This window comes from Vanessa atalanta, chromosome W (assembly GCF_905147765.1).
Source record: "Vanessa atalanta chromosome W, ilVanAtal1.2, whole genome shotgun sequence".
Classification (NCBI taxonomy): domain Eukaryota; kingdom Metazoa; phylum Arthropoda; class Insecta; order Lepidoptera; family Nymphalidae; genus Vanessa; species Vanessa atalanta.
The window spans coordinates 4,921,303-4,935,081 of NC_061901.1; the positions used below are offsets into that span (position 1 = coordinate 4,921,303).

General features: G+C 37.2%; 1 protein-coding gene across 1 annotated transcript; it reads left to right on the top strand.

Moving 5' to 3' along the window:
- The first annotated feature begins 7,538 nt into the window (after positions 1 to 7,538).
- On the top strand, positions 7,539 to 8,963 carry LOC125075569. Its single transcript, XM_047687280.1, has one exon. The coding sequence runs from the start codon at positions 7,539 to 7,541 to the stop codon at positions 8,961 to 8,963; it is 1,425 nt and encodes a 474-aa protein (XP_047543236.1).
- The last annotated feature ends 4,816 nt before the right edge of the window (positions 8,964 to 13,779 follow it).

Genomic DNA, 13,779 nt, shown 5'->3' on the forward strand with positions numbered 1-13,779 from the left:
GAACATTCTTCTTCTTGTCACTTTCTTCAAAATGATGAGTCAATACTTAACCAGTTCTGGGAGCTGGAGGCGGTATCTTCCGAGCACTGCTTATCACAGGAGGAACGAGCTTGTGAGCAAACCTTCGCGGAGACCACAGCACGAAACAGCGACGACAGGTTTGTAGTCACAATACCATTAAAAGACAAACCTGAAGTACTCGGGGATTCCTACGCAGCGGCGAAGCGTCGTCTTCTTTCCTTGGAACGCAGATTTTTACGTGATTCACTTTTAAAAGAAAGGTATTTACAATTTATGTCAGAATATCTAGCCTTAGGGCATATGTCAGAAAATAAGCAAATTATGTCAGATAAAAATATTAATTATTACTTACCTCATCATGGGGTGATTCGGGAGTCGAGTACAACGACCAAATTACGAGTTGTCTTCGACGCGTCAGCAGTCACAACTACGGGTAAGTCTTATAACAACATACAGATGGTAGGACCGATTGTACAAGACGATCTCTTATCTATTTTACTCAGATTCAGACAAAAATAAATATGTAATCTCAGGCGATATAGAAAAGATGTACCGAGCTATTCTCGTTACACCTTCTCAACGCTACCTACAACAGATTTTATTTCGATTTAATTCTACAGAACCAATTAAATCATATACACTTAACACAGTAACCGTACGTTACCGCACGTCATCAGCGCCATACCTCGCGACTAAATGTTTAGTTACATTAGCAGATACATGCACTGATATTGAAGTAAAAAATTCAATTCGCAGAGATTTTTATGTCGACGACTACCTCAGTGGGGGTCATCGAACTAGCTAAAAATGTTACAAAAATTATGGATACTGCTAAATTTAATTTAAGAAAATGGCAATCAAACAATACAAGTATATTACACTCTATTACGCAAACCACAAATCAACAACAATCAGAAAAAACCTTAGACTTGAATGATCTTCCCAATAAAACATTAGGGTTAAATTTGGATTGTAACTCATACAATCTTTTCTTTTCTATAAACATTCAGACTAATAAAAAGAAAATATCGAAGCGCGTTATTTTATCTCTTATTAGTCAAGTCTTCGACCCTCTAGGTTTATTAGGGCCGTGTACAGTCGAGGCAAAAATTCTAATGCAGAAATTGTGGCTCGACAAATGCAACTGGGATGACGAGGTCTCTTATGATATTAAAAATAAATTTCTAAATTTTATTAATTCACTTGTAACTTTAAATTCACTTCGCATACCACGTTGGGTTTGTCTCGATGCGTCAGTTACGTACGAACTACACACATTTACAGATGCCTCGGAACGTGCATACGGATCATGTGTGTATGTGAGATCAGTTGATGAGCAAGGAAGAGTTTGTCTTCTTGCTTCCAAAAATAAAGTAGCTCCCTTAAAACCTGTCACTATCCCCAGACTGGATCTGATCGGTGAAATTCAAAACACTACATCTGCTAATAGTTGGAGCTACGTACCATCTAAATTGAATCCCGCAGACCTGGTCTCTCGTGGAGTAAAAGCTACTCACCTCATCGATTCTTGTTTGTGGTGGACGGGTCCTAGCTTACTTCATACTTCATACATAAACTTCCCACAAACACCAACAAAACAGAAAGATATACCACTTCCAGAAATTTCACTTCATACCAAACAGACAAATATAAGTAATTTAAAATATGCAGTCGAATAGGCCGCTTCCATCGAAAGGCATTGAAATAATTCTTATGAGCGCGGTTGCTACTCGCTCGGACACGTCCGCGTCAAGAATTTATCGCAAAGCACCTATCCCGCTGCTCCGGTGTCGTGTCGCGCGCCGTGTACCGAAATGCCTAATATTATTATTTTTTAAAGTATAATGATTTTACACCATTGATGTGCGCTAAATGCCAGTTAATAACGTAATAAATACGAAAGTCGACTATACTCATAAATACTAAAACGAAAATGTTTGGATTTAAAAAAATTAAGGGTGGTATTCAACTCGTTATATATTCTCTTAAAATCCACATTAAGACCGGCTGTAATAAGTTTTGATTGCTGGATCTTACATAATTTTTTTTGCAGTTATTACAGGAACTAAGTAAGTATATAAGTGTTCCTAATTGACCCAATAAAATGAAAAATTATAATAAAATGATAAAAAATTACCAATTTCAGATTTTTTCTTTTATATTGGCCTAATTATCTACCTGCATGCCAAATTTGAACTTTCTAGGTCACCTAGAAGTAGGTTATAGTTTTGATCTATAGGTCAGTCAGTGATAAAAATGACGATTTTTAGACGTTAATATCTAAATAACCATTTGAGATGCGTTTATGAAATTTGGAACACATGTGTATCCCGCAAGTCTTAATATATGAGCCAAATTTGACACATTTATGTCAAATAGTTTTTGAGTTATGAGAAGGTCAAAAGTGGCTCCAAATGATTCGTGTTATATTACACACGGTGCTGCTCGCCAGTTCTGTTACTAGAACTTGGCTGACACGCTACCACGTGTCTAGATATGAGATGCATACTTCATATGTTTCATCGTTACTGGACGTACTTCGATGTATGCGTTTACTCCTCTGCACTATGGTAAATTCAGCATCGTCTTTTTCTTTATCGCCACTATATTGTCGTTGCCTCTTTTCCACTGGGCGGTATCCCTCCATAGTTGTTGCACACATTTCATTTTCCACTAGTTGCTCACAAACATTACTATTCCCTATTGTATCCTCTACTATATCACTTGCACAAGATAAAATTATACTATTTTCGTTTAAATATTTCCACATGAGGGTAGAATTGAATAGATAGATAAAAGTGAAGCTCGTACACAGCTAACGAACCGTGCGCTTGCGACGGGTATCGGCGCGCGAGAAAAATTGACTCTACGCCATCTGTTGTCGTGAGGAATTTGCCACAGTGCTTGCACATATATCCCATGACCGATATGAATGAAGTACAAAGTAGTGTTAATGATGGACGCTAGATGGCGTTGTAAAATGTTTTTAATTTATGATTAAAATAAAATTATGTATATTAATGGAAAGAATTATAGTCACCAAGTTGGGACAATCACTAGTTAAGACACTGATAAAAAATTTAGATTAATAATAACTTTTTTCTTTCACTTCAAAGTTACGTGGGTATATTGTAACAGACCGTTCAGAGAATTTTAATAGTATTTATATTAATATACACTAATAAGATCTTCCCACTATAGTTTACTCACGGAATATTGTCACACTTACAATTATTTACAATAATAAAACTCTTTAATAGAATCTTTGTCTTTTATTTAATTTAAAACTATTAGAGCCACAAAATCAGCTGTCACTCCAACGACGTGACGTGACGTCTAATTATTTGGCTAAGCAGTAGAAAAGGCAGTATACAGGTGTCTAATACAGTTTTCTTAAGGTTTATCGAGTAGTCTCCTTTTAGAATTTCTGTGAGTGACCAAAATTTCTTCCAGGCTTATACTTGTTTTTCCTTCGATATCATCCTCATTGTGCGTTTTCAAAAATGACATTTGTTTACCTAGGTTGATGTAGCTGTTGACATATTCTATAGATTTTTCTTTCACAGTGAGAGGCAGTTCTATGCTATTTGTCATATAAAAGTCAAAGTCAAAAATCTTTATTCAATATAGAAGTGTTTGTTTTTTTTCGCTTGGGTTAGCTTTGGTTGACACACGTGTTAGTGAGATATCTATGTTATTATAATCATTTTCTGTTATTCTTCCCATAATTTTTTAATGCAAATAGTTAATTTATATGGTTTCTGGGTTTTACTAACCATATTCGGTTACGATAAGTGTTTATTTACTTTTATAGTTATAGTATATTAGTTGGTAAGTTAAAGTAGTTAGATAATGGATGTTGATCCTCCTCCTAAACCTCCCGATCCCGGGGGTTTGGAAACAGTTATTGACCTCAATAAATCTTCCTCTCGCAAACGTTCCGGGGATAAATCAACCGCTACTCCCGATTCCTCCTCAAAAAAAACAATCGTTCATCCCACTACCGCAACTCCTTCCATTCAGACTGTTTATATTAATCCCGCTTTTACTGACGGCCCTAAAAGTTACGCTGATGACGATAAGGGTCCTTTCATTGTCCATGTCTCCCGGGAACTTTCTGATCCTTCTGCAGGTAACTCAATCCGAGCCATCAAATTCGGTCAGTTCTTACATAAGCACAAAATTGGTTGTATTATTAATGATGGAGTTCAAAACCTAGGTAACAAAATAGAAGTCCAATTATCCTCAGCCCAAACTGCATGTCCAATCGATTTTGTGATTTATATTTTTTTTAGTTTACCATTTTGTAACTAGATGGCGTTAGTAGTACATTGAATCACGCTATCATTTGGTTTGGTCAAAGGTATATAGTCTCAGTATGGAAAATAAATAAACACCTATACGTTCCGGGAAGTGTGTTTCATTTTAGCATGCACATCACTCTCCCTGGCTTTGTGTAGACACATAAACATATGGTCCTTCGAGCCAGATGGTTTTTTGGAAGGAAAACCTTGGTACACTGACAAGATCCATACAGTCCATTTAAGCATCAATAAAAATTACAAGTGAGGAATATACAACCATACCAGCGACAGTGGCACCCCCTGACGAACATACGAGGAACTACAATACAAACACTGGTGGCGTAGTCAAAAAGCAGCAATAGTGGCGGTGGCGCACCCTGTCATTTAAAAAACCTACAGAGCAGCGGCAGCGCAGTCTGGTGATAAAAGTGGTAAAGTGCAAATAAACTATGAGTACGCTAATTTGAACCTTACAAATAGTGCATAATTAACTTTGAAAATTTTACTTGAAATCTTGAACTTGCAATTTAAAAAAGTGTTAACGTAAGACTTAGAATAATTTCTCAAAAACTGGAGAGACGGGGAACCTATGCCCAAAATTTTACAAGTGTACAACTGTAAAACACTTAGAAAAAATTTGGAACCCTGGACATAGAATAAATTCTAAACTTAGAAAATTGCAACTTTACATGGTGTGAGACATAGTAAAAACTTTAGTGATTTAGTGGGTTACAAACTTTAAGTTGAAGAAATCTGGATTTACGTCTTTATTGTCAAATTTTATCGGGTTAAGCGTTGTTAAGTTTATATAATTTTTTAGCAATGGAATCTTATGCACAACTACAAATTGATTTATATAATAATATGTGTAAAGCTTTTACAAACTTTAAGAAAACTCCAAAGGTAAGACTTACTGAAGCATATGGGGAAACACGATTAGGAAATTTAGAAAAACAGTGGAATAGATTTACGGACAATCATTCAAAAATTGTAATGTTACCTAGAGATGAAATTAAATGCTCGGATTATCTTTCCAGCGATTGTTACGAAAAGGTTGAAGAGTTGTATTTAGATTATAAGACAGAACTTAAAAAGCTTACTAAAACATGTAATGTATCCAAAGAGTCTCAGTCTAGTTCAAACACAAAAGAGTTTAATGTTAGACTTCCCAAAATATCCATCCCTGTTTTTAGTGGCAAATATTCAGAATGGTTCTCGTTCCGAGATCTTTTTGTTTCTTTAGTGCATAATAATCCAAGTCTGGATAATGTTCAGCGGTTACATTATTTAAAAACTCAACTTCAAGGTGAGGCAGAACAATAAATTCCAACTACAAAAAATGTTGGGATTTGATAGAGAATCGATATAATAACAAGCGATATATGTGTAATTGTATCTTTAAGCGTTTGTTTGCTCAACGGGTAATAAATCATGAATCGTCCAGTGGTTTAGAAGATCTTCTCGATACTACCTCAGATTGTATGCATGAGTTGTCAAATTTAGGTATTAATGTTGATTCATGGGACCCTATTGTTATATATGTTGTCAGCTTGAAGTTGGACGCTGAAACTCGCAAACAATGGGAATTATATGCTAATAGTTTAAACGAAGATTTACCTACCTTAACCCAATTTAAAGATTTTTTAGAAAGTCGTTTCCGCGCCTTAGAATTTATGGAACCTTCAAAAAATAAAGCTAAATTAACACCAAACGCTTACCAAACTAAGTCCTTACATGCCGCTTTAGATGTTAGATGTCCTCACTGCACCTGTGGTAAATTCGCCAAGGAAGATGTCAACGTACGTCAAGACATTGTTAAGTCATTAGGACTTTGCTATAATTGCCTTGGCAATAATCACACCGGAAAAATATGCCGTGTACCAACGACATGCCGTATTTGTAAGAGGAAGCATCACACACTTCTTCATGGCAAAGCCAGTTCGTATACAGTGACAGTTGCAACAGATATAGATGAATCTGATGCAACTGAAAATGAACAAGAGGAAACTTACCCGGAATCGTCAAACCTGACGAATGAGGTCACTAATAGTATAATTAGTAATTTTGCGACGAAACAGACACGTACACAAACATTATTAGCTACAGCTCTGATTAAGGCTGAATCCAAAAACGGAAGCCCTCAGATACTGAGAGCTTTGCTTTTGCTTTTTTGCTTGCTCAAGGATCACAAGCGTCTTTCATATCTGAAGCAGCGGTGCAACTTTTAGGAGTAGACAAAATTGATGCAAGAAGTTGCATCTCTGGGGTGGGGGGAGGTCAAGGTGGCTTAACTACAAAGTATGCAGTTAAGGTCAGTCATACAGTCACTTTATGATACTTCATTCCAATTGCAAGTACAAGCTCACGTTTTAAAAAGAGTTACTTCTGTTTTACCAGAAAGAAAATTCGTTTTACCGTTTTGGGCAGATCTAGGTCAAATTGAACTGGCAGATCCGCAGTACAATCTCCGAAATAAGATCGATATATTATTAGGAGCTAAAGTTTATTGTAACATTCTAAAACCAGGTTTAAAGAAGCACCCTACCAATTGCATGATCGCACAAAATACTTACCTTGGATGGGTATTGTCGGGTCAAGTAGACAATAACGAAAAATTAGGTAAATGTCACAATGTGGTAGCGAATCATTCCAAGCTAGAAGAAAACGAATTACTGAAACAATTTTGGGAATTAGAAGCCGAGCCAAATATGGTGCACGAGAACGTCTTCACTCCAGAAGAGGAAGAATGTGAAAGGCATTTTGCTACTACCACCTGTAGAGACGAGACGGGTCGATACGTGGTAGAATTGCCTTTCCGTCGCACAAAAATTTTTGGTCAATATGGAGATACGAGAAAAATAGCCGTAAACAGATTAATAGCATTAGAAAAGAGATTATCGAAAAATCTTGATCAAAAAGAAAATTATCAAAAGGTTATAAAAGAGTACATGATCCTCGGTCACATGGAACCAGTAAGATGAGTCAGTAGAAAGAGAAGGAAATGAGAAAGTCTGGCTACCCCATCACGCGGTTATTAGACCAGACAAGAGCACGACGAAGACTCGTATAGTATTCAACGCTTCGGATCGGAGTGCCAATGGTATATCTCTCAATGATACATTAATGGTCGGGCCTACGTTACAATTGGACCTACGTCAAGTTATCATGCGATGGAGACTGCATCCAATTTGTCTTACGGCTGACATTATCAAAATGTACCGTCAAGTTAAAGTAGCCAAAAGGCACGTAGATTATCAAAGAATCGTATGGCGTGATGATTCGCTATCTGAAATAAAAGACTTTCGACTATCAAGAGTAACGGTTGGTACATCCTGTGCGCCTTATTTGGCGGTCAAAGTTTTACAGCAAATCGCTATAGATGAAGGAGAAAAATATCCGTTAGCAGCAGGAAGAGTAAAAACCGATTTCTATATCGATGACCTCATGACCGGATGTCAATCTGAAACAGAAGCAAAAGAAATATATAAACAAATGAATGACTTATTAGAAAAGGGTGGATTTAAGCTACAAAAGTGGACTAGCAATAGAGAAGAATTGATGAAGTGGTGGCAGAAAGAAAATATAGGAATAAAGGATAGAGAAATAAAGGAAGACAGTGTAACTAAAATTCTTGGTCTTACCTGGAATCGATGCTCGGATACATTTCATTATGTAGTAAAAATGCCTACAGAGATGCCTGAAACTAAAAGACAAATTATCGCTGAAATATGTCGTTTGTACGATCCTCTTGGGTGGATAGCTCCGTGTGTAGTCACAGCAAAGGTTTTTATACAAAAATTGTGGCTTGCAAGACTTGACTGGGATGTTAAATTACCATCTGAACTTTTGCTTGAATGGAAAACCTACCGGAAAGAATTGTGCAATTTGAGTCGCTTCCAAATACCCCGCTGGGTTCAAAAGGCAGATAGCAACATACAGGTAGAGTTACATGGTTTTAGTGATGCATCGACTGTAGCGTATTCAGCCGTCGTATATCTAAGATGTATTACAGCTCTAGGTCAGGTTGAGTCTCATTTATTAAGCGCTAAAACTAAGGTAGCTCCAGTGAAACAAGTATCTGTCTCTCGCCTCGAGTTGTGTGGAGCTGTTTTGCTTACCAAGTTGCTGGTTGAAGTGTCCAATGTTCTCAAAATAGATAAAGCTAATTTACATGCTTGGACAGACTCTACGATTGTTTTGGCATGGTTAAGCGATCATCCAAGCCGATGGAAAACCTTCGTGGCAAACCGGACATCTGAAATTCTTACGCGGTTAGATGCAGCTCAGTGGTCTTATGTCAAGACGAAAGATAATCCCGCTGACTGTGCGTCACGAGGTGTAAAACCAAGTGACTTGATTTCTGACGAGTTGTGGAAGTGTGGGCCAGCTTGGCTACGCAACAACAAAATGGAATATGTGAAACCATTGTCTATATGTACCAAAACGGATTTAGAAATGAGACTTGTAAAAGCACACATGGAGGTCATAAACCCTAACGACGACGCTGAAGATTTAACCCTTAAATTTTCATCATTGCGAAAATTAATAAGAACTCTAGCGTACTGGACTGTTACGAGTAGGAGGTCGAATGGAGAATTCCGAGTTACCAGACAACAGCAAACATCCTATTATTATTAACGGAGACTCTCATATAGCCAAACTTATTGTCACTGATGCTCACGAGAAGACATTACATGGTGGTCAGCAGTTAATGTGTAATTTAGTTAGAACCAAATATTGGGTCACTAACTTAAAAAACTTAGCCAAAAGAGTAATTCATTCTTGTATTGCTTGTACAAGAAATGCGGCCAAATTTCGAACTCAGTTAATGGGTCAGTTACCACCTTGTCGGGTAATACCTGATAAGCCGTTTGCAAACTCAGGCGTAGATTACGCGGGACCCATTGCCATACGTACATCAAAGGGAAGAGGCCATAAATCTCATAAAGGGTATATTTGCCTATTTGTTTGCATGGCCACGCGAGCTGTCCACATTGAAGCCGTTTCAGACCTCACGACAGAAGGATTCTTAGCTGCTTTTAAGCGTTTCGTCGCCCGAAGAGGTCGCTGCAATCATTTGTGGAGCGATAATGGCACTAATTTTGTCGGGGCCTCGCGCGAGCTTAAAAACTTATTTTCACACGAAAAGTCGTCTATCGGAACTGAAATCGCAGCGTTACTGGCCAACAATGGTACAGAATGGCACTTCATTCCGCCGTATGCCCCAAATTTCGGTGGACTATGGAAGGCAGGAATAAAAAGCACAAAGCACCATCTGCGCAGAGTTATAGGCGACTCTACCTTGACATACGAAGAATTGTCCACGGTTCTAGCTCAAATCGAAGCGTGTCTCAATTCGCGACCACTTTCAGTTACTGGATCAGACCCAGACAATGCATTACCTTTGACATCTGGCCATTTTTTGGTTGGCGAGCCATTTTTAACAGCGCCTGACCACAGTTATGCAAATAAATCAATAAGCTCACTGCGTCGTTGGCAACTAACACAAAAAATGTTGCAGTGTTTTTGGAAGAGATGGTCTCAGGAATACTTGACCCATTTCTTTCAAAGATATAAATGGAATGTAAAAATCCCAGAATTGAAAATAGGAAATGTGGTTTTAGTGCGTTAGGACGGTTTACCTCCTGCTAAGTGGCTTTGTGGAAGAGTGGTAAATCTTATTTATTTATTTATTTTATTTAAATACTTTATTGTACACCACAGATTAGCCTTATAGTAAGTTTATATAAAGAAACGATGGTACAACCGGCGGTCTTATCGCTTTAAAGCGATTTCTTCCAGACAACCGAGGTGATATGGAGTAGTAGCCAACAGAGAGATGGTAGGTGGTGTAAAATAGACTACATACATAGATACAAATAATATAATACATACATAAACTACTACATACATATAGCTAAGTACATAAATACATTTATACATACATATATAACATAAAGTCATACATAAATACATACAAATATACAGATATATACAAATAACAAATAGTATCTAGTCGCCATTCAGTGTGAGAGTGTGAGGTAATAATTAGTGACTTTAGTTTTAAATAATGTTAAAGAGGTTGCAGATTTGATATTAAGCGGGAGGGCATTCCACAATCGAGTAGCCTCAGCCGTAAAAGATTTTTTGAAAAAAATTGTTTTCTGCACAGGTGGATTTAAAAATAAATTTTCAGATGAACGTAAGTTCATGTTGTGCCCGTCAATAACATTGCGAGAATTCAAAAATGTAAATTTTTCTTTCAGATAAATAGGTGAGTGAGGATTGAATAACACACAGTACAGAAGACAAACAATATGTAGATTCCGGCGAAAACGAATAGGTAACCACTTGAGCTGAGTACGAAATTCAGAGACATGGTCATATTTGCGTAAGCCAAATATGAACCGAATAGCTAGATTTTGAAGACGCTCAAGTTTATTTAATTGGTCCTCATTTAAATCTAGATAGCTTGCGTCTGCATAATCGAGAATAGATAGAAGTAGAGAATGTGCTAACATAGTCTTGGTGGAAATAGGAAGAAAAGAACGGAGACGTCGTAGAGAGCCCATCGCCGCAAACATTTTCCTGCTGACTACATTTAACTGATGTGACCATGAAAGTGTAGAATCTAGATGTATACCGAGATTTTTGACCGTGGAACTATATGGTATAGTACAATTATCTAATATAATCGTAGGAATGTTTCTCCAGTCAACTCTTGAAATCATAGCGGTACTGCCAATAATAATGGCCTGTGATTTTGATGGATTGATCTTTAAACCATAACACTTGCTCCAATCACTGATTGTAGCCAGGTCATCATTAATGGCAGTGATAGCGCTGGGCAAGTTATCCAAGGTTGACTGGGTATAAAGCTGGAGATCATCTGCATACATGTGGTAGAGAGAAGAAATCTTTTGAGTAATAGAATTAATGAAAATTGTAAAGAGAATAGGAGACAACACGCCACCCTGAGGCACTCCAGCACGTACTTCACACCAAGACGAAAATGTTTCGTCTACCTGAACACGTTGCCTTCTGCCTCTTAGATAACTCTGAAACCAGCCAATCGCCGATGGAGATATGTTAAGAGAACGTAGCAAACTCAATAAGATATCAAAGTTGACAGTACCGAAAGCATTGCTAAAATCTAACAATGTCAGCACTGTAAGTTGTTTATTCTCCATGCCCATTCTAATGTCGTCGGTAATTTTCACGAGCGCTGTGACCGTACTATGACCGGAGCGGAAGCCAGATTGGAGTGGATTAAGAAGGCTATGCCTATTTAGGAATGTTATTAATTGCTGGAGCACTAGTTTTTCTAAAACTTTGGAAAGGAATGGAAGGATGGAGATAGGACGAAAATCAGAGTAATTCATAGAATTAGCCTTTTTGGGGAGTGGAATGGAACTCACTCGAGTAGTTTCTCTTAAATATAAAAACATGATCGTTCAGCGTCCAGCTTCGAAGGTTTGTCCCTTACCACTTGCAACTTAAAGGCGTTTCCCTTCCTCTTTAATCTTTACTAGAGTTTTAATTTTTTTTTATAGGTTTAAGTTTTGTTTTTGTCTTCTTTTTCTATATGCATAAGATGTATCATTTTCTTTATCTAATATGTATAAGTTCGTATATTTAAGTTAGCTGTTACTTTAGTTCGCTTATATAAGTTGTTTTGTCATTGTGATGGGCATATTGAAGGACTATTTAGTCCTTGGGGGCCGGTATGTCCAATCGATTTTGTGATTTATATTTTTTTAGTTTACCATTTTGTAACTAGATGGCGCTAGTAGTACATTGAATCACGCTATCATTTGGTTTGGTCAAAGGTATTTATTTATTTATTTATTTATTTAAAAACTTTATTGACCAACATCAAAAGTTGGAACAAAAGGCGGACTTAATGCCTGAAGGCATTCTCTACCAGTCAACCTTTAGGCCAAACAGAAAGTCATGAAGGCGGTAACAATAAATTTTACAATAAATACTATAATAATAATAATAATAATGAAACAGAAACATAGATAAAATATTATATATATGCATGAGAATACACATTTATAATTAACAGAGACATAATAGAAATTTTAAAAACACAGCGTAGTGAGAGAAAGAAGGAGAAACTTAAGAGAGGTTTTTAATAAGATGATCCTGTAAACGACGCTTGAACAATGCCTTAGTAGGAGCCTTTCTAATTTCTACCGGAAGTTTATTCCATAATCTGACAGCTTGGACAGAGAAAGCGTTAGTTAGGAAACCAGAGAAGTGACTGGGAAAAGAGAGAAGGAGAGAATCAATAGAGCGTAGCTTTCGATCGTGATTGTCAGAAAGAAATTTGAATTTATCCTTTAAGTAATCAGGAGAAAGAGGGTCAAAAAGAATAGAAAAAAGAGAACACAGTAGCCGTAAATCTCTGCGTTGGCGGATAGGGAGCCATTTGAGTTCGGCTCGACAGTGGGAAATGTGGTCGAATTTTCGAAGGCAGAAGATGAAACGCAGGGAATTATTTATGAGGCGATCGAGATTGTTTAAAAAAAATTCATTGAGATCGACATAACACACATCAGCGTAATCGATGATCGGATATATAAGGGCTTGCACTAGCAAAACTTTGGTTTTAATAGGGAGAAAATTTCTTAATCTATTGAGACACCTTAAGGTGGCGGTAACCGAGCGACTAACTTCATTAATATGCACCTTCCAGCTCAAAGTTGAATCAATGTGCAGTCCGAGATCTTTAACATTTTGAGAGTAAGGTATGATATTGTTATTAAACACGATATTTGGCAAAGAAGAAATATCGCACTTGGAAATGATACGGGAACTACCAACAATGATCGCCTGACACTTAGCTGGATTTACCATGATACCATATTTATTAGACCAGTTATATATGTAAGTAAGGTTTTGATTAATTTTATTTACAGCTGAATCGATATCCTCCAACTTAGTATGAATATAGAGTTGCAGATCATCGGCGTAGAAAAGGTAAGAACAGTCGATGTTATAAGTAAGAAAATTTATAAAAATAGAAAAAATAATAGGAGAAAGGATGCCACCCTGCGGCACGCCAGCAGATAGGTCAAGCCGGAAAGAGATTGATCCAGCCTGACCGCTTGCTGGCGGCCGCGAAGATATGATAGTCTCAGTATGGAAAATAACTAAACACCTATACGTTCCGGGAAGTGTGTTTCATTTTAGCATGCACATCACTCTCCCTGGCTTTGTGTAGACACATAAACACTGCAAATGATTTTTTAAAAAACCCGATACTAGAACTATGTAAGTACAAAGCAATTTTACCAACTTACAATGTAACTAGAATGGGTCTCGTGAAAGGTGTTCCGGTTGACTGGTCTATGGAGGATCTTATAGAGTCTATCGAGCTTCCTCATGGTTGTGGTGAAATATTAGAAAATGAGGCGTTTAAATCGTAAAACCATCAACGAAGGAG

Coding starts and splice junctions, on each gene's coding strand:
- LOC125075569 (XM_047687280.1), top strand. CDS start 7,539: ATGTACCGTCAAGTTAAAGTAGCCAAAAGGCACGTAGATTATCAAAGA.